Raw genomic sequence first — 20511 nt, forward strand, 5'->3', positions numbered from 1 at the left:
CACAGTATATAAATCCCTGGTGACAAGGGAGACATTAGCGATCTGGGATAGATGGGCAGTGAAACGGGGGCTTAGAACTGTTCCCTCAGACTTCACCTCCTTATGGGGCAACACAGATTTCACACCAAGGAGAAAAAGGGAGCCCTGTTGGCTCTGGCAGGAGGGCAGATGTAAAGCACTTCAAGACATGTATGAGACTAGGTTACACCCTTCAATAAGCTGAGGGAGGAATATAGACTCCATAGGTAGAGAAATACCGATACTGGCAGCTTTGCCACTGGCTCCTCTGACCAGCTGTTGAACGAGGAGTGGCCAGATATCTGACACCCTTAAAGAAACACCTCATCATGGCCCTCAATGATGGCCACATGATTTCTAGAGCATATCGCATGCTGAATACACGACAGGACTTAGGAAAACTCACTTTTCAGAGAGCATGGGAGATAGAATTACACCTCACCCTTGACACAAATCGATGGCAGGAGATTCTACAAAATTCAAAAACAAGGGCTACACATACGGCTCAAACTCCTATTTAGATGGCACTGTACACCAGCGCTTGGTTCAGATGAATAAAGAGAGCAGTGCAGAATGCTGGAGGAGATATGGGAAGGAGGAGGTCTCTAACTCATATCTTGTGGTCATGCCCAAGGATACTGAGGTATGAGGACGGATCCTGTCCACGATACACAAGATTACAGGTTTAGCTAACTCAGTGCAGAATGGTTATTCTCCTGGGCCACCCAGGTGATGACAGTTACCTATTGGGGGTGTAAGAGAGGACGACTAAAATCCCTGCTGTTATTGGCTGCAAAACAAAGAATACTAGTATTGAGGGGGCAAACTATAAAAAGGCAAAATGGATTGAACACTTGTGGTGGATGGTGGGGATGGACAAGAGGGGAAATGAAAGACTTTGCTAAACAATCCGGGCTACCATTGCAATACTTTCAATCAGACTTTAAGGAACTTGCATGCCCAAAAATATTAAGGGCTTAACAAATCCTAGAACATTCAAAAATTGATGAACATTAGAGATCCATTCAAGAGTCTGAGTGACTATCTGAGCAATCTGATGCAAGGTGCGGAGTGGGCATCCTGCCATGGCGTTTGATGATGTTATGTGAGGGCAATGGAGTAACAGTGGGAGGTATAGGTTTGGGGATTCTGGGGGGGTGAGGATCCCCAGGGGAGGGGAGTTGGTTATGGATGGTGGAGGTTGTGATTCCTTGATCTGGAAAACTAGTTGGAAAACAAATAAAAATATATTCAAATCTAAAAAATATGTAAACCCATTGCATTATGATGGTAATCCCTGTCGTAATGGTGGTCTCAGGTTACCCTTATTGTATTTTGGTGTAATTTTGATCACTAAAATGTTCTTGAATTTTTGTAATCATTTGGGGATCTTTTTTGTTTGGTGTTTTGGTCTGATTTTCCTAATGTTTTGATGCTGCATAAATACTTTACACATTGTCCCAAATTAAATCTGTCTGCTCTGTGCCACAGATATGAGGGAATTGAGTTCAGGTGAATTTAGGGACTTTAGGGTCACCCTGAACAGCCAGAGTCATTATTACTTCAAGTGGATCACTTCCCAGTCTAAATAATAAACCAGTTTCTTATATATATACATATAGGATCTTTCAGCCATACCTCTTCATCTGTTGGTGTGTTCAGATGTCTGTCACAGTTTGCTTCATTAACTGACTTGAACTGCAAGTAATAGCATTTGGCACACGTACACAACCTCCTACAGATCAATGTACTTTAGTGACAGGGAAGATGCGTGTAGGTTGCTGGTCCACTCCTTTATGTTTATATTTCCTATGCTGTTTTTTCCACACAAAATTTCAATTTGTAGATTTGCCAAATACATGAACAAAAAACATATTGTGCTTGACAAGGCCAGGCCTATTGACTTTCAGTTCAGTGTTTTTCAGTTTTTGTTATTAGAGATGTAGATCTTACAATGAGATCTACAATAAAATAATCAAAATTACCTCCATTGATACAGTTGCGAAAAAGACCTAAAATTACTAAAAATGTTACAACACATTAATGCATTAATTGGACAGTTTATCATATCCATCACATCTGTTGCAGTTGTAATCCTATATTGTTTTAAGTGGTTTTAAAAATCTCTGTTGATAAGTTTTTAAGGCATGGTATATAAATGCAACATGTTCAATTACTTTCAATACATTGCTATAATGTAGTTAATACTGATGTTTGCAATGTTTACACTTATATGACTAATCTTTTACATTCATTTTTAATACTTTATGTTTTTTATTTCATATTTTTTTCTTTACATTTGTGCAATGTGAGACATTTGCATGTGAATCCAAAATGTCTAAAGTTATATGACCATTTTCTTCTTTTTGGGACATTGTGTTGTAAGTGATATTTTCTGCCCGCCTTGATTTATGAGTGGTTCCCTTGTAGTAAATATGAGTGACCATGCTTGGTGTGTGATGTACTACAAGGCTGTTCTGGGGTCTATTGGAGTAAATGAAGGTGTAATTAGACCTGTTTTTATTTTTTTATTTAATACATTTTATTGATAAAAAATATAAGTGGAATATACATTTGGCATTTCAGAAAGAGAGAGGGGGGGGCATGGGGGGAGGTTGTTTATTGCGTTTTCTTCAGGTGCTCGTCAAGTGGGCCCCACATGTGCACTTTGGGGTTGTGCTCATTAGAGAGGTAGCCTGTGATGTTATCTGCTCCTCTCAGGAAGGTGACCCAGTTAATCCATGTTTTGAAGTTTGCTTTGGCGGTGTTCTTCCAGTTTGTCAGGATTATTTTTAGGGCTGCTGTGAGCAGCAGGTCCAGTAGGTCTCTCTCTTCTCTGCTGTTCAGGTTCGCGGTCAGGTGTTCTGTTGCAAGGCTTGCGTAGCTGATTGTTAGGTCTGCTTTGAGCATGTCGTTTAGGAATGTGTTGATCTGCGCCCAGAACTTCTTGACTTTGACGCATTTGAAGATGAGGTGCTCGAGGGTTCCTTCCTCCTTTTGGCAGTTCCAGCAGTTGCCTGATTCTGCGATGCCGACCTTGTGGAGCCTGGACGGGGTCCAGTAGGCCCTGTGGAGGAGCCAGTATTTGGTTTGTGCTAGTTGTGGGGTGACTTTGTTTGTTGTTGCCGATCTCCACATTTTTGCCCGTTCTTTTTCATTTAGCTGCCAAACTAGGAGTGTTTCCCATGAGTTTGTCGTTTTCTTGTTTTGCGACAGTGTGGATGGGCTCAGGAGCTTATAGATCTTTGCAGTTTGGTGGCCTGTTGAGTTTAGGGTTTGCATGTATTTGATGATGCCTGATTCTTCTCTGTGTAGGTTTGCTTTGGTTATGGCAGTTTTCATCTTGAGGAAGTTGTAGAGTTCTTGGTTTGGAAGGCCATGTAGTTGTTGTATGTTTTGAAATGTCAGCGGCTTTTGCTTGGCTTCCATCTGTTTGGGGAGACTGATCCCTTTCTTGATCCATGTGTCGTTGTTCATTGTTGCCCCTTGGTATGTTACTTTTGTGTTGAACCAGATGGATTCCCATGTTGTGCCTCTCAGCTTCTGCATCATTCGCCTGTCTATTTTCATCAGCACTTCCCTGGTGTGTTTCAGTATTGGGTTGGACCTTAGGGGGTGCCTGTTTGCTGTTAGCAGAGCTGTCGGATTGAGGCCCCCCAGGAATTCTTTCTCCACCTCTAGCCAGACTGGTTTGTAGGTTTGGGTGTCGTCTATCCAGGCCATCCCTTGTCTTGCCAGGCATGCTGTTTGGTATGTTTTGAAGTTTGCCAGGTTGAGGCCCCCGAGTTCTTTCGTAAGTCTCAGTTTGGGGAGGCTGATTCTGGGTCTTTTGTTTTTCCATAGGAAGATGTTAATGAGTTTGTCCAGCCTCTTGTGGAAGCCTTCTGTCATTGGGAGTGGTAGCATGTTTAGCGTGTAGTTTATCGCCGGCGTTATCATCATTTTGATCGTTTCTATCCTTCCCCACCAGCTAATGTATTTTGGCGACCATAGTTCTAGTCTTTCTTTCATTTTTTTCAGCAGTAAGTCCTCATTATGTTGTAGCGTGGATGTTAGGTCTCTCCCAAAGTGTAGTCCTAGGTATTTGAGTGGTTTTGTCTGCCATGCCAGGCCTGAGTCCCCGAGGACCTCTCTTGTAGTCTGAACCTATGATGTGGTCAAATCATGGCCTGATCAAATTCTCTTGGCAGCTAGACAAGGACTTGAAAAAAAACCCTCCTCTGGCCCACTCGCAACGAATTAACCTGGCCACTTTGTCTGATTCTCTTTCTTGCTCTCGACCAGCACCGTCTATGGAGATCGAGGCGGCTGTAATCTTTGGGTTGCGAACGGTTCTGCTGCCTCCACAAATGCGGGATGCATTCGCCGGATGCGGTCGAGACCCTCACAGCCATGGTTTACTCATGCCTTGCGGGAACAGAAGCTGGAATGTAAGAAACTGGAGCGTGTCTGGAGGAAAGCCTACCTGCCGGCCGCTAAAAAGAACTTACGTACTGCTCAAAAGGATTACTATGCTGCGATCAAGGCAGCTAAAAGTAGGTACTATTCGGAGAGAATCGCGAAAGCAGACAATAATAGTAAAGAGATTTTCGCGATAGTCCAGAATTTCCTATCGCCATGTGCTGCTCAACCCCTGCTTCCCTCTTCTGTCCAATGGTGTGAAGAACTTTCCTTCTTTTTTACTGATAAAATTAAGAAAATCCAACAGGACTTAGAAGCTGTTCGGAGAACTTTTCAGACCCTACCTGTTTTACCGCTACTGGAGAGACACAAATTAGAGGCCCAATTCGTTGCTCTCTCGCCTGCTTCTGAATCTGACATACGGGCAGTCCTGGCGGCCTTAAAGTCAGGGTCACCCTCAGACCCATGTCCTACTAGGGTTCTGGGAGGGATAACGCAAACCATTATCCAGGAGGTGACACAGATTATTAATCTTTCTCTATCCTCAGCTACTCTCCCGGGCAGCTGGAAGCAAGCGAAATTGCTACCACTTCTTAAAAAGGTTGGACTGGACCCAACAGTGCCTTCGAGCTACCGGCCCATCTCATTGTTGCCAGCTTTGGCAAAAGTGTGTGAGAAGGTGGTATTTAGACAGCTTGATAGTTTCATCGAGTCCTCCCAAGCGCTACATCCAGCACAGTCAGGGTTCAGAGCCGCCTATTGTACCGAGACGGCACTGGTCGAGGTCTCGGAGGCGGTTCCGGAGTGCCTGGACGGGGGTGGCAGAGCGGTCCTGATTTTATTGGACCTCTCTGCCGCCTTCGATACGGTGCCCCACTCACTGCTCCTTGCGAGACTAGAGGCCGTTGGTATCTCGGGGCCTGCCCTCGACTGATAACATAATTCCTGAGTAATAGGACACAGCAGGTCTGGATGCCTCCTCGCCGAAGAGACTGACGACAGGTGTCCCGCAGGGGTCTACTCTAAGCCCCTTACTCTTTAATGTATATATGACTCCCCTACTTTATCTGGTGGAACAGCTGGGAGCCAAAATAATGGCCTATGCTGATGATACGCAGCTGCTTTTCACCTGGCCTAAGGGTATCTGTGATCCATCTACAGTACGGCTCTGCCTGTCAGCGGTCTTTCGGTGGCTTGCACAGGTCCAACTCAAGTGCAATGAAGACAAGTCCGAGGTCCTTTTCTTTGGTTCCTTCCCTGACAACTTTAAGGACCAGATATGGCCCTCGGACCTGCCCTGCCCTAACTCAGTGGGAGGTCCAGCCAAGAATTTGGGGTTCTGGTTCGGACAGGACCTTAAATTTTCGGACCACATCAAAAAACTGACTGGCATTTGCTTCGCCACTCTTAAAACTCTGAGAAGATTTTTCCCTCTTCTCCCCAGAGTAACCAAAGAGACTGTATTACGAGCCCTGATTCTGTCTCGGCTCGATTATGCAAACGCACTATTTAGTGGCTTGCCTGACTACATGGTACACCGCTTGCAGGTGATCCAAAATGCGGCGGTACGTCTGCTATTCTCGCTACCTAGGAGATCCAGTGTGCGGAGCCACAAACGAAGCCTTCACTGGCTTCCAGTGCCGCATCAAATTCTTTTCAAGGTTCTGGTTCTGGCATTTCGAGCGGACCATCGTCTTGGACCGGTTTATCTGCAGAAACGGTTTTCATTTTACACCCCAAACCGTGCACTGCGCTCTGCCAACCAATGTCAAATGGCCCTGCCTAGATACAAATATGCCAGACTGGGAGGCCAGTCCATTGCAGTTAAAGCCGCCAGAGCCTGGAATGCACTTCCTCTGTACCTTAGAGCCTCTCCGACAATCTCTGTTTTTAAAAAGGGGTTAATCTGTTTAATGCCCCGCTCTAGTTGGATTGGTTTTGCTATGTTCCGACACTCTCTTTTTCTAAAAACTCACCGCGCCAGGATACTTTGTAGTAACAGAGCGCGATACAAAAGACTTAATAACATAACATAATGTATTTTGAACTGCATTTCATTAACCCTTCTGTGGGAGTGTTTTTGGACTTGCATGCCCCTCCCTATGCCCGCCTTTTTTTCTCATTTCTTACTCCTACTTTGTAGTAGATATTCCCTTTTTTCCAGCCACTCTCCTTTGCGACTACCACATTTACTCTTAAAATGTTGAACATCGTGTCAACAGTTCTACACACTTCTGGTGGGGACCTCAGATCAAATCATATCCAATTTTCTGGTTCTGTTACTAAAAACCTAAACAATTGATTTTTCACAGCTCATCTTAAAAAAATACTTCCATGAGCCCCATACATTTGTCTTTAAAATGCAAAATACTAAAAATTATCCAATTAACCATTTAGATATACTGAAATTAGCACAAGTTATCATAACTTACATCCTTGAACATGTTCATTCAACATGTTAAAAACCATTGTTTAAAATATCTCACTGGACTGAAAGTAGTGTGATAGACAGAAGTGCCCTATGGAAAAGCAACATAACCGATACTTTTTGCTTCCCGAACCTTGGGGGAGGGGGTCGCATTATCAAGAAGCTTAATGCTAAATTACCCAGGGGCCCTAAACGTGCTATCAATATGCAATGTTGACCTGAAATCCAAACGCGCATTCCCCATGAGAGTTCCCCATGTAACTAAATGTGCTGGAGTAGGCCACAATATTCTAAAGAAAAGGCTTGTGCTCCCTACTGTTGGAATCTTCCTACTAGCAGTCAAACTGCCTTCAGTAAGCTGGACAAGTTGGATCATGTTTTGACATTTCTGTTTTCTGCAGCTCGATTGTTTCTTGATCCAAATAATTTAAAAGGCGGCTAGTTAGCTCAGTCACACCCCTGCAAACATACTGAGTTTGCTGCCTCCATTATCTTTACACCGAGCTGGTTAAAACACAGGTGAAGGTGTAGAACTATTTGGATAGGAGATAGGCCCACAAGGTCGGCTTTAACAATGGTGGCGCCCTGTGAGACAATGTTTGTTGGCGCCCCTTCCATAACCACCGTCTCTCAGATTCATTTAGCTTCATAGCACCACTCAGTCCAGTTACATCAGACAGGACTGCAAGGTATAGTGTAGGAGCGACATGTCCATGATACTGGTAGGCAATATAGTTTGAGTACTTATTCTGGAAAAGCCCAATTCAGGATATAAAACATGACACTATTGTCAGTGGTTCTTTCTTCAATAATGAGAATTGTTTTCTACCCAAATGAACCCTTTTGGCGAGATTAGGAAAGTGAAAGACTGAGAACAAAACATGTAGCTCTAACATATGCAGATTGAATGCAGCTATTTGGTGACGCTTAATAGCTCAATGTTCTATATAAGGATTTTGACTTATAAACTATAGTAACAAAAGGATCTCTCTTACAGAAGCAGTAACTCACTGACCTATTTACATTATGTGCACTTTGTGACCTGCATGGTACACGTTCTTACTAGCAGGCGGTTTAACCCTCTGAGCTACCTTAAAATGAGTCAAACTACCAATAGACAAACCTCTGGCTTCTTTCAAGGAAGACGATTAATCACTGAAGTTATCTTTTTTTTTTTTTGTTTTTTTTTGTTTGTTTTTATTCATTTCTTTATTAGGTGTTCCTGCATACCCAACGGATTACACACAATAATCAGCAGCAGTCCATGTCACCTCAGCCGAGGTGGAACACAATTTTATATCAATACAAATCAGGATTTGGACCAAGTTATCTTGACATGTTAATTGATGCCGGGAACACGGCAGCAGGTGTTTTAAAAATTATAATGATAATGCTATTTATAGAGCGCGCAAATACCAAAATGGTGTCTCGGCAATAAGGACAGCAAGAAACCCCACAAAACACCCCTCACTGAAACAGCCAAGTTTTCAGACTTTTTCTAAAACTCAGGAGGGAGCTCGCATTCCTGATCTCAATGATAATATGCTCGCAAAAAAATGAAGCCCCCACCTCAAGTCAGCGCCCGGTGCGGTGGCATCAATCGAACCGCCCTAGAGCTGGCCCTGTAAGGCCTGCAATGATATAGATGTGCATCAGTACCTTTGTGGATTGAATTTAAGAGTATGTGTATTATTACAGCTGGGATAGCTCTAAACATACTCATAAATGCCTTTATGCATTGTGTTTTGTAACATTTTTAACATAGCCATGCACTAAGTAAATATGTCAAAGTTTGAACTTCCTAAGTAGTTGGTGTGAATGTTTTAAAGCAGAATCCGATGACTTGCCCTCACATTTTGGTAACATAGGTAGAAGGGTTGTGGCGGTAAAGCGACTGAATTTCGAGCAGCAAGGGATATTTTGTGGGCATACATATGTATTTGAGTGCCTACAGCACGCTACATTACAAGCCTTTGCTAAACAAAGTATGGTAAAAGTTGCAAGGGCTTCTTTAAGCTTGAGCACCGGGTGCGTTATACCAATATAGCATTTACAGTTAAGGTGCTGTCAACAAGGTACCTGCCCCAGGACCTGTTTGCAAAATATACACTATAACATGGGTACTTGCAAAAATGTCCACAAACTAAGGTCTTTGGTGTGCCTTAGGGCTGCATTAATGGCAGCATGGTGGGAATGGGGCTTTGTAGGGGGGTTAAGGTGGGCATAGGGGAAGCGAATCATATACTTGGTGTGGTCAGTGAGTGATGGAGTTATTTTCAGGGTTTCTTTCTTTACTGCCCTCTAAACTAAGCCCATAGTCTCTAGAAGAGTCATAGATTTGCCAGTACTGTGTTATTCTATATCTGAATAGCTACCCCCTACGGCACCTTGGAGTAAGCTTTTCTGCTTGCTATCACTAGTTTGGGAGATGCAAATGTAAAAAGGATGTAACTTGAATATTGAATTGAAATGAAATAGAATTGCAAATCGTGAAACCAGAAAATCTAGGATCAATCCTTGCTTCCAATTTGACTCAACTGTTTGATCCTAGGCAATTGCCTAGTTTCACTTTACCTCCATTTTAGGCCGAGCTTCAATCGACCTGTTATATCTCTTCTGCTAGGTTTGGCAAATTCACCAATTGCCATTGGTTACTTTCTGTGGCATTCAGAAATGCTGGCTTGTTATTGGTGCATTTGTGTAAATGCCCCTCCATTGCCTGCTTAATTCTTCCCCTGGCGATTTCACTCACAGAACCTTTTGTTTGCCTATCACACTGTGCAGTGTGTGATGGGCCATCCTACTTATTTTTTCAATTAAGGTGTCAAATGCTTTTTTTAACCCGTGTTTTCAGTTTCATGGTGGGTGCGCGGCTTTCTTTATATGCAGCTCGCTGTAATTACCATTGTTTTTTAATAAAGACCCCATGCAGTGCTTTCACTTAAATATACGCTCCTTCCCCCGCTGCATGGACTAAGCATGAAGCCAGCACTGTATTAATTAAATAAATCTGCGGCCGCTATTGTTCCCCTTCCCTCCAGCATCCCTACTCAATCTACGTTTAAGTGAGGTGTGCAGCCTTTTTTTCCCCTTGCGCATCTCCAGAGCACTTGGACAACCTGCAACATGGGTCAGAGAACAACGCTTTTATAAACAAACAGCTGAAGCCATAGTTGACACCGGTTGCTAATTTTAAGTAATGGTGCATTCACTTTTTAAAAACAAACTCATATGGCGTACATTTTGAATGATGAGCAGACGAAAAAGGTGTTTTAATTATTATGAGGCAAAATGAAGAAACACAGCAAACCTTTCGCCTCATATCATACGTGTGTTGTTAACAAATGTTTGCTCAGCTAGGAAAGGGGTGGGCCAGGATTGCATATGTGTTTGTTTACTACATATCATACACTGCCCCCCCTTTGCTTACTAAGCGCCGGGACACCTCCGTGAGAGGTAGATATTGCGCTATATAAACTTCAGTATTATTATTATTATTATTATTAATATCTCAAGTGCAGCCATGCTCCACTGTTTCCCTGAAGGCCATTTATTCATTATTTCCCCCTACTTGTTTATTCTGCCAAATATATGTTCTTTATGTAGGGATGTGCGACATCATATAAATGGCCCGCACTGTCTCAACATTAACGTTGCCAATAGATTTTTGTGACATATTGACTTTTGATTTTTACCTTATACCCAGGTGTTTTTTTTTCATTCTATACTTCTTCTCCCCTCCCATTAGCCCTCCCATCCACATTTATCCCACCCTTCTGGGTTTAATCTACCCTACCTCAGACCCTCCTGTGCCTGTTTCTTCCCCCCTTCCCAGTTTCCAGTCTCCATTTCTTCTCTCCCTCCAGAGAGTGGGGTATTTTTAAGTGGAGTTAATGTGTTATCAGGCACACCTGACTCGCATGAGTTAATTAGGTTGCACCCTTAAACATCGCATGCGAATGGAGCCTTGTTGTTTGTTTCCTATTCATGATTCTTTAGAATTCCACCCCTGCATCGAATTTCACCACACACCACTCAGCCATTTCAGCAGCAACTATGTGTTCCTGCATTCTCTTCCAATGTGCACTTAGGCTGGGAACCACCCAAGCCCTGCCAGGCTGGTCAACGATGACGTGTGAGATGGAGGTACGTGTGACCAAACCCAGCACGTGGAAGTTGGTTCTGAAGAAAGGTGCGTGCACGCACTGCTGGCTGCTCTGTGGCCGCTTCAGCTGTTAAAGTAGTGTTGTTCTCAGATGCGCTGGTTAAAAGAGACTGCTGGGCTGCTCTTGTCAGCTTCCTTGAAGGCAGCACGGAAAGAGCACAACACACAAGAGTGTCATGGTGCATGTTCAACAGGGTGACGTCAGAGGGAAAATGAGGATACAAACAGTGTGCTTTGCTTCAAGCATTGTGGTCACATTGATACTCAGTCATTCGAAACCTAAGAATACAGCAGTCATTAAATCAGGGCTGAGTTCCCCTCAAAATTCAGCACCCAGACCAGCACACCAGGTGGATCCAGCTCTACAGCACTCTCCTGGAAATTTGTCTCCCTCAATGTTGGGTTTCTCAAGTCTGCGGTTGGAATATTATTGATTCTGGAAATTGTAAGTACAACACGGTTTTGTGCCTTGTGATGTCTTTTGCTATGTTCCATTGATCTAAGCTGAAGCTCTGTTTTATTCAATTAATAGTAAAACGTGTATGTGTTCAGCCAACATTAGGACTGGCAGTCAACCAGCTGTGTACAAAAACAATGGGTTGCCTCATCACCGACTGCACAGATAGCAAGAACGTGCATCTACATCTCTTTCTCTTACTTACTCCCTATCCTTTACTCCACAGATTTTTTTGTATCCTCTAAACTTCAACAACAAACCATTACAAGAGGGTCCAAGGGTTATAAAGTTTAAAGACCCACGCCTGGTTATTATCCCCAGCTCCTTCTTCAAATATAACACAAGAACACAGGGGGTCTAACAGCCTATTTCCTTAGATGAGCTGACAATCCGACTTACCAGAATCTCGGAGTGTTTGAATCACATGAGAACAGCCTATTATAAGCAAAGGTGGACACTATGTTAATAGAAAACACAGACACGGTAATGATCATTCAGAGATGGTTTTCAAAATCCAAAACATATAGCAATGGGTTTCCATCAAATTGACTTAATGATCGTTCCTATCATCTGGCCAAACCCAGGTGTGAGTAAGGCTAGTCCCCTGATCATTTGGACCTTGTGAGTAAGTATGGGCGGAAAATCCGTTCCGCTCGCGGATTTTGCGGATTTTCAGTAAATTCGCAATCCGCGAGATTCGCGAATTTCCCACAAAATCCGCAAAGCGGATTTTAGGGCTTGCTCGTACTGTTCGCGTGAGTTCGCGGCTTCCCAGTTCAACTTCGCGCCCCGCGAATAAGTGCTAAATTGCAGAAATACGATCTTAGCAAAACTGAAACTACTTACCAGGTTCAAAAGTTCAAGCTCATCATTAGTAGCCATTTCCTGTAGTGCTTCCTGAGGGGCCCCTCCAGAGTTCAGTTGCCTACTTGCAACTATTATGTGACCCTGCTCTGACCCTCAGAATAGTTACACATATGCCACAAAGGTCCTGAATTACAGCTAAGGGAGACAAGCAGGAGCCAGGCTGGAAGTTCAAATCCAGTGACACATTAATCAGCCCCTAATTCATTATTGTCAGTTGGGGCAGGGCAGGTGTTGTAACTAATTTTGCAACATTGAAAGCACTTAGCAAGTGCAAAAGATCACTAATCGGGAAGCACCAAGGAAGCAGGTGCCAGCTAAAAAAATATTCTGTGGCACATTAATCAGCCCCAAATTAATTCAGGTCACTTGAGGCAGGGAAGGTGTGCTTTGCTTTGCCACAATAATGTACACTGGACAACCAGAGGGTGCTGTGATGAAACAGAGGGTGGCATGGGTGGGCCAGAGGGTGGCATGAGTAGTCAGAGAGTGGCAGTGGTGACAGAGGGTGGCAGTGATGAAGAAGAGTGTCCCAAACAGGCTGGACACGTAGAAACAACAAGTTCGCAAAACTTGCGACCCGACAGGTAAGTTCGCGTTTGCGAAATTGTACAAAAACCCTCGCGAACAGGCAGAAACCCGCGCGAACACAAAAAAAAATAAAAATCCGCAAATTCGCGAGAATTTGCGGATTTTGCGGATTGCGAGTTCGCAAATCCGCAAAATTCGCAAACGCGAGATTCGCAAAATTCGCTTACTTGTGAGCCACACCATTTGTTGCTGGTTAAGGATTTGGTCCACCAACACAAATGAACCGTCAATGATGGCTGATCTTTGATGGTAAAGTGAATAATAGTGCAACAAAAACAAAATAGTGAATTTAAAATAGGATGATGTGTCCTCCTATTACAATGTTTATTCTACGGCCGAACAACACCTCCTAATTAAAAACCTAGAACAGTGCAAAAGAGACAGTCAACAAATATCTGTCTAGTAATGGGCTCACAAGGTCCCAATGATCAGGGGACTAGCCTTACTCACACCTGGGTTTGGCCAGATGATAGGACTGATCATTAAGTCAATTTGATGGAAACCCATTACAATATGTTTTGGATTTTGAAAACCATCTCTGAATGATCATTACTGTGTCTGTGTTTTCTATTAACATAGTGTCCTCTAAACCTCATGCATAATACATAACCCTACTGTATGCCTCAATCAGTGCTGGAATTCACATTTCATCTTCTCTGTTTACCTTCGCCAATAATCCATTACAATTTGCTTCCCTGCAGGGACCCTTTTTTGGCCCACGGTCTATTCAGGCTGCATTTTTCTGCTCATGTTTTTCTACATTAATCCATTTGTATATGTTACAGTTCTGTACATTATTGACCTATTTATTGGCCTCTTTCTGATTAATACATTGCACTATTTACAAGCAATAATATAACTTATTTATCATTCTCAGTTTTGAACATCTAATGGCTGCACTGGCGCACATATTGGATGACATGCCCCATACACCACATCCAAACATCACCACACTTCTTTTTACATTCATTGCAAAACATACAATTGCCATCACATACCTCCACTCCACTCTGAAACACATAAGTAAAGAACATTTCCATTACAAGCCCAATAGCTCTAGCTCTAAAAAAAATGTGAGACCTATTGCTTTGCAGATGCTTATTTTCAATTATGACATAATAGAGCACCTTGAAATACATGTGTTTAGGAGATATGCTTTACAATCCTCTTATGTTCGATTTAATAAACTATAATGTTGCCCATGGATAATAACAACCCTGACCATCCAGAGGGCTCCAAGTGCCAACTGACTTGCCTCTTAGTCAGGGCACGAGTTGGGGGTACACGCAGATACACGGTGTCCACCCACTATTTTCACAGGGTGGATGCTGTCCACCCTATTAAGAAGTTGGGCCCCATAAAAATATGTTGAACTAGTCCCCGGGTAATTTTGAGATACCGGGACACGTTCAGCAGCTCCTGCACAATGTCTGCTTTCCATTCCCAGCAGCAACGTGCAGGCAGGCGGGGGCTATTTTTTCACCTCTAGCTGGGAACAGATAAACACAGAAGTTAAGGTGCCATCAGGTCTCCTCATGATCACGTATTGGGCTGGAGGCTTCCTGGAGACAAAAGCCCACCGATTGGTATCTTTTTACAGGTACTTAAGAGATGCATGCTTTTTACTTACGTTGTATATAAGTGCATGCACTGTACGAATGTCAAATGAGTTAGCATGTCCCAGTATTTACACAAATACCAATTTAAATTGCACTACTTTATTTCTTTTATAGTGCTACCCGTTCCAATGCAGAGAGTTTGAGTGCTTTACATAACATACACATTATCCATTCTGAATAAATCATGTAGGTGTGTAAATCAATGTACAAGATGTGTTGCATGAGACAGTCAGGGTTGCAAGGTATAGGATTCAAATACCCTTCATAGCTCACTATGGTCTACTAGGAGGATTACAATGTAATAACTGCAAGTAACAAAAGGATCTCTGTGTTCAAAGTAGTAATCCACTTACCTATGTACATAAAATAAAAATCTGTGATCTGCATGTTACATGATATGCTTTGCAGGAGACAACTTTTTTTTGCATATTTTACTGCATTTTCAGTTGGCACATGTTATAACATACACATATCAGAGCACTATTGCATAATTAAGGGGTACATTTATCCTCACAACATTGTATAAGATGCACACCATGTGTGTTACGCTATCATGAATAATAAACCTGAAGATGGTAGCAACAAAATAGAGTCTCAACTTTCCCCAAATGCCACCCCCACAACTTCCCCCCAAGAACAGTGAATGATTATGTTTTGCAGGAGACAACTTAATCTTCTATACTACTTTGATTCAAATTTGGGACTACACAAAACACAGGTCTCTCCAACAAATGCGTTAAGCTCCAAAGTTATCTCATCATTATTATTATTTCCTGAGATGTACTGGGCACCTCTGCAGTAGATGCCTTAACCCCATAAAATATTTTAAAATGCAGTCTTTGCAACCAATTAAGCAGAACTTCTACTACTACTTGTACTTGTTGCCAATTTCTTTGCGGCAGGGTTTTAAAAAAATGTATTTGTTGAGGCCCAGATTTTGCATCAGGATTGCGCCACTTTTTTGGCACAACCTTGACTCCAAATCTTATTTGTTGCATATCATAATGCACCTAAATGTACTCATGTTGCACCTCATAAACATATGTGTGAGTCTTAGTATCTGATGTCACTTCTTGTGCTGTCACTTCCAGTGAGGTCACTTCCTGTGATGCCCCATGGAATGTCACGCTTCGTGACGTCATTTGCTTTGATGGCACGCGCCATGATGTCACTTGTATACGGCCTAACTTGGTCAATACCCCCACTTCATTTTTTTATGGCTTGTGCCCTGCTCTTAATTCACTGGTGGCACTGTTGCCAGGGTATGAGGAGGCATGAATATTTCTACACTCATTTTTGAAAACTTTTTTTTTTTAAATAAAGGACTTCTGAATGAACTTATCTAGTCTGATGTACTAATGTGTAATGCTTCTGAATGTTGAAGAAGCACATTTTTGAACTTTGAAGAAACTTTATCTTATTTGTACACGTTTATTGCAAGATGTGTAGAAAAATGAAGGTGTTCCTAAAGTTTTGCAGGTCACCTTACTTACTTTTTTTCTTTCACTTCATTTAGCCTGTAAATAAACGCTCTCCAGTTTTACATATGTTTGAATGCTGGTGCTTTCTGAAGTGAACTGTAGCCCATTGCAGTCATTCAGTTGGGGGCGCATCTGAAGGTCATGAAGGCCGATCTACAGCGTAATAATTGCAATGTGCTGAGGATTGTTGTTCCATACCTTGTATATATCACATATGTACATTCAGTATCGTGCTCTAATTTGGCAAGGGGCGTGGTCAACGCTATCTTCAGTATGATAAACATAGGTAAATGAGCCTATGGTACACAACACTTCTTAGGTCATTGGCCAGGCCGCGGGACCTGGTGTTGGCACCCTCTATGGAAATGCTTGGCAACGGCTCTCGGGCTGTCGCCACTGGCTTAAGACAAATTTCAGGCTGCTCAGCACACAGTAAAAATAGTGCATGTTATCTGGAGAAGCTTTGTTTCCACTTACCCATCGGACACGATGCCCTCTGCTATTTCACACACCAGCACGAAGAGCAGGGTAAAGGTCAGGATCCAGCGCAGGTTGTGGCCCGGGAAGTGCAGCCACGTGCTGTGGTGTATGTGGACCTTGGAGCTCTGGCTGCCCCATCCTGCCGGAGAGAACCCGCATTATAAATGACATAGAGCGCGCGAGGCGAAATAAAGCAACGTTAGTTCTCCACAACAGCAAATCGCTATAAATGTGCAGCAGCCTCCTGGTTATAGCCAAGTACGGGTTTATTTCATGCTCTACATGGTCAGACTGCCCCAGGCCTGACCCTATACATCGCTTTAGCATGCATTGAACTTTGCGTCTGCTTCCGGTGACGACCATCACTTCTAGCAATATCTACAACGGCTGTTTGCGTTACTATACTCATGCTGTCCACAAGTTTGTATCTGAGCCCCTCAGTACTTAGAAACCAGTACTAAGCCCACGGAAACTCTGCCAAGTCACAGGTTTATTCATGTTTACAGAGATACTCTTCAGTTAAAGTACAAAAAAACACTGAATGTGCTAGCTATACACTAGATCAAATCACTACAATAAGAGAAGAGATTCAACACAGCATATCAACTCAAAACAAAAACTAACAAAGCAAAAATATAACAGTTAAACACATTGGCAACGCATTAACACAAAACAAGAATACTACACAATAACGAATCAACATAACAACACGCCACCCTACAAAAAGAACACAGTACAATACAGCAACACACAGACAACAAAACATGCCAAGAAAGCACAACAAAAGAAAACAGATCAAAGCTTCTACACAAACTCAACCAAAAACACACGGCACCCAATAACAAAATACAATATAAGACAGCAACACAACGATAAACCAACACAGCACTCCGATAAAATGCAATCACAGCAACACAACACCATGTACCACCACAGAAATGCAATAACACAGTAGCAACACAATACAGCACAGTTGTGTTGTTGCATTAGATTCGAGAGTTGCTTTTGCGTAGTATTGTGATGTGTAGCAGTATTGTGTTGCAATATTGCATTGGATTTATTTTGTGTTTCACCGATGTGCTGCTGCGATGTTATTATTATTTTGTTAAGGTTAGTCTGTAATTTCATGTATTTGCATTATATTGTGTTTTGTCATTATTGAGTTACTGAGTTTCATTATGAGTTGTTTTGATGATTTGAGTTGTATTATTTTGTAGAGTATTGTTATCTCATCATGTAGTTTCGTTTAGAAAATATAACAAGTGTTGGCTGCTCTAGTCAAAAATAGGACATTCCATCGGAGTTCCAGTGAAAAATAAGCATTTATTACTGTCACATGTGTTAGCATACAACTACTACAACTATATAGGACTCTAAGCAGGCTAAAATCATGTCACGGACATGCCCTGAAAGAACTTCCCACGCGCACTCTATGTGGTGACTGCGACACTAGTTACATCTTCCTGCTTGGCCAAATTGTGTGATCTTGAGCAGTTCATTTAATTTTCTTTGCCTTTTTTTGTTTGCCAAAAATGTGAGCACTGTGACTTAAGCTAATTTCCAACACCACGACCTTCATACAAAGTCTGGATTTTTTGCATGTAACTGGTAAGAAAAAAACATCGGTCCTTGCTGAGATATCACTGTGTCTAGTCAGTGAAGGCGCTCGCTCTGTCCAGACAGGCCGAACGCTCCCATGATACACGTGTCACCCCTGAGAAGGGAAGAGCGTCACCACAAACTGAGGTTCCCCAGGATAAACTGGCAGCTCAGCTGATTCACCTTAATTCGGGACAAGGAGCTACTCCCAGCCCGGGCGACAGCAGCGTCGCGCGCTCCAGGTAGACAAGAATTCCCCATTCCCCTGGAGAGAGGCGGCGCTGCCTTGGCTGCAGCTCCGGGCTCTGCACTAGAAAGCAAAAGTTGGCAGGTATTATCCCACTCACACCTTCAGTACCAAGAAAGCATTCTGCGCGCCTGAGCGTGGCAACCCCACAGCCATTTTCATATCTGAAGCCTGACAGGGGTCTGCCGTTCCGAGGGGGCGGACAGTCTTCTGAAGAAACATATCTATTTCATGGCGCGTTACTGCTGCAAAGGGCAGCTTCTGTCGTCCTGGGATTCTGCTAGTCCAAGGGCGCACAGCACATCCCGCCCAGAGCGGCGTGTCCTTAACCCATGATGAAATGACTTCGAGCGAGAGGGGGTGGGGGGGCATTCACAGAAAGAGGGTCGCCAGAGTGAAACACAGACTGCTTTACATTCTACAGAGGTAACTGAGCAGGTGGGGGCACACGAAGCATGCACACACTTACCTATGAATAATATAGGGAAGGTTATAAATAGCAGGAAGACGTGGGGCACCACGTTGAGCGCGTCCACGAAGCAGCCGTTGTTGAGCACTCCTTTGTCCACGTTGTAGGCGGCCGAGTTGTTCTCATTCCCGCAGAAGGCCAGGGACATGGCTGAGCCGGGGCTCTGCGGGCGGAAAGGACAGGCTCTCAGACACTGGGCCCTACCTGGGGCGCAGGGCGCGGGGGCAGGGCGGCGGGGGCTCCATGACCGCCGCGGCTCCAGGGGGGAGGGAGGGGGTGCTGCGCGGGCCCCTGCGCGCGCGCTGCTGTCACTGAGGGGGAGGAGAAGCCAGAAACAGCGCTGCGAGCGGGGAGCTCCTTAGCATCAGCACCGGCAGGGCAGCTCTGCGCGCAGCCCGCCTCCTGCAGCAGGGGCGGGGGAGGGGAGTGAGGAGCGGGCACATGCTACACTACATGCTGACGGCGGGCTAGCCCAGGTGTGTGCCTCTAACGGCACTTTCACAAGTACAGCAGAACAACAATACATCGATTAAGACATTCCTTCAAAACAAGGACGTGGACGCCCGCCCCATACATCCTCTTTCCATCAAACTGTACTCCGTTTCCCTCTCTGCGCATTGAAGTACCCGAAAGGGTGCACCTAGCGCTATTCTACCACCATCCGAGAGACGCATAACATCTCTGGCTTCCCATGCAGCAGCTGTTGTCCTTCAGTAGATACTGCTTATAATAATGCAATTCTTCAAGGACAGCAGGATAAGAATAAGAAACAATGCATTATTTTGGATCAAGGCACACATTCCTTAAAAGCATGCTTATTTATAAATGCAACACGCCCACGTTTAGAGCTACCAGAAAAGAATATAAGGCACCTGGCTTCCCATCTACCGGTTTGTTTCTTCAGAACACGCTGACTCCAATCCCAATTTTCCAAGGACAACAGAAGAACAATAAACAAAAACAAGTGCAGAAGCAGAACAGTAAAACAGTGTATTTATTTGGAATCAGACATTCCGTAAAGAAGCCTGGCCAATTAAAAATGGAACAGCCCCAAGCTACTCCGTCCCATAAATGTAAAGCATCGCTGGCTTCACGTGCAAATGTGTTTATTATTTTTTTGGGAAGATTCGGCTTGTCGTCATGGTTTCTTGGAAGCGAAGATACTGAGTGGAATAATTTATCTATGCTTGCCCCATCCCAAAAGTGCGCACGACCCCCATATCCCTGCGGACAGAAGATGTGATAATTCGAATAAGTAATCACCGGCAGAATTCCCATCCCCTGCCTGCACACGCGGATGAGAGAAAGTGCCCCGTGGAGCAGCAGACGCATCACCCAGCATGTCCAATACCAACAGGTATAGATTCATTGGTTTTCACTGCATTTATAGAGTGATCGCTTAAACCAACTAGATTGAACACGAAGATGCGTTCTGTATAGATTGCTAAGACTGCGAGGCATCTGAAGTCACAGGTGTGGTGGTGTGTGGAGTTATCTGGTGACGAGCGACAACGCTCTCAATAAGAGTGCTATTACTGACTAGTTTTGCGAAGAGAGACTTTGCACTTTCTGGGTGTGGAATATTTGTTGGTGAATAGAGTAGTGCACTTAGTTTGGTGACCAGTGACAGGGTACTTAAATGAGTGCGACATGTGCACCACAAATCAAACCTTCCAACCATTCTCCATGCAG

General features: G+C 43.6%; 1 protein-coding gene across 1 annotated transcript in view; it reads right to left on the reverse strand.

Moving 5' to 3' along the window:
* The window catches only part of ABCC8 (ATP binding cassette subfamily C member 8), a 1237886-nt gene extending 1218698 nt beyond the window's left edge, over window positions 1–19188 (reverse strand). The window contains exons 1-2 of the mRNA XM_086954145.1: window positions 18820–19188; window positions 16502–16643 (exon numbers count right to left, since the gene is read on the reverse strand). Coding sequence (XP_086810271.1) covers window positions 16502–16643; window positions 18820–18967 — 290 coding nt within the window. The 5' untranslated portion in view covers window positions 18968–19188. The remainder of the gene's footprint in view (window positions 1–16501; window positions 16644–18819) is intronic.
* Between the last annotated feature and the right edge of the window lie 1323 nt (window positions 19189–20511).

Source organism: Lissotriton vulgaris, chromosome 2_1 (genome assembly GCF_964263255.1).
Source record: "Lissotriton vulgaris chromosome 2_1, aLisVul1.2, whole genome shotgun sequence".
NCBI lineage: Eukaryota > Metazoa > Chordata > Amphibia > Caudata > Salamandridae > Lissotriton > Lissotriton vulgaris.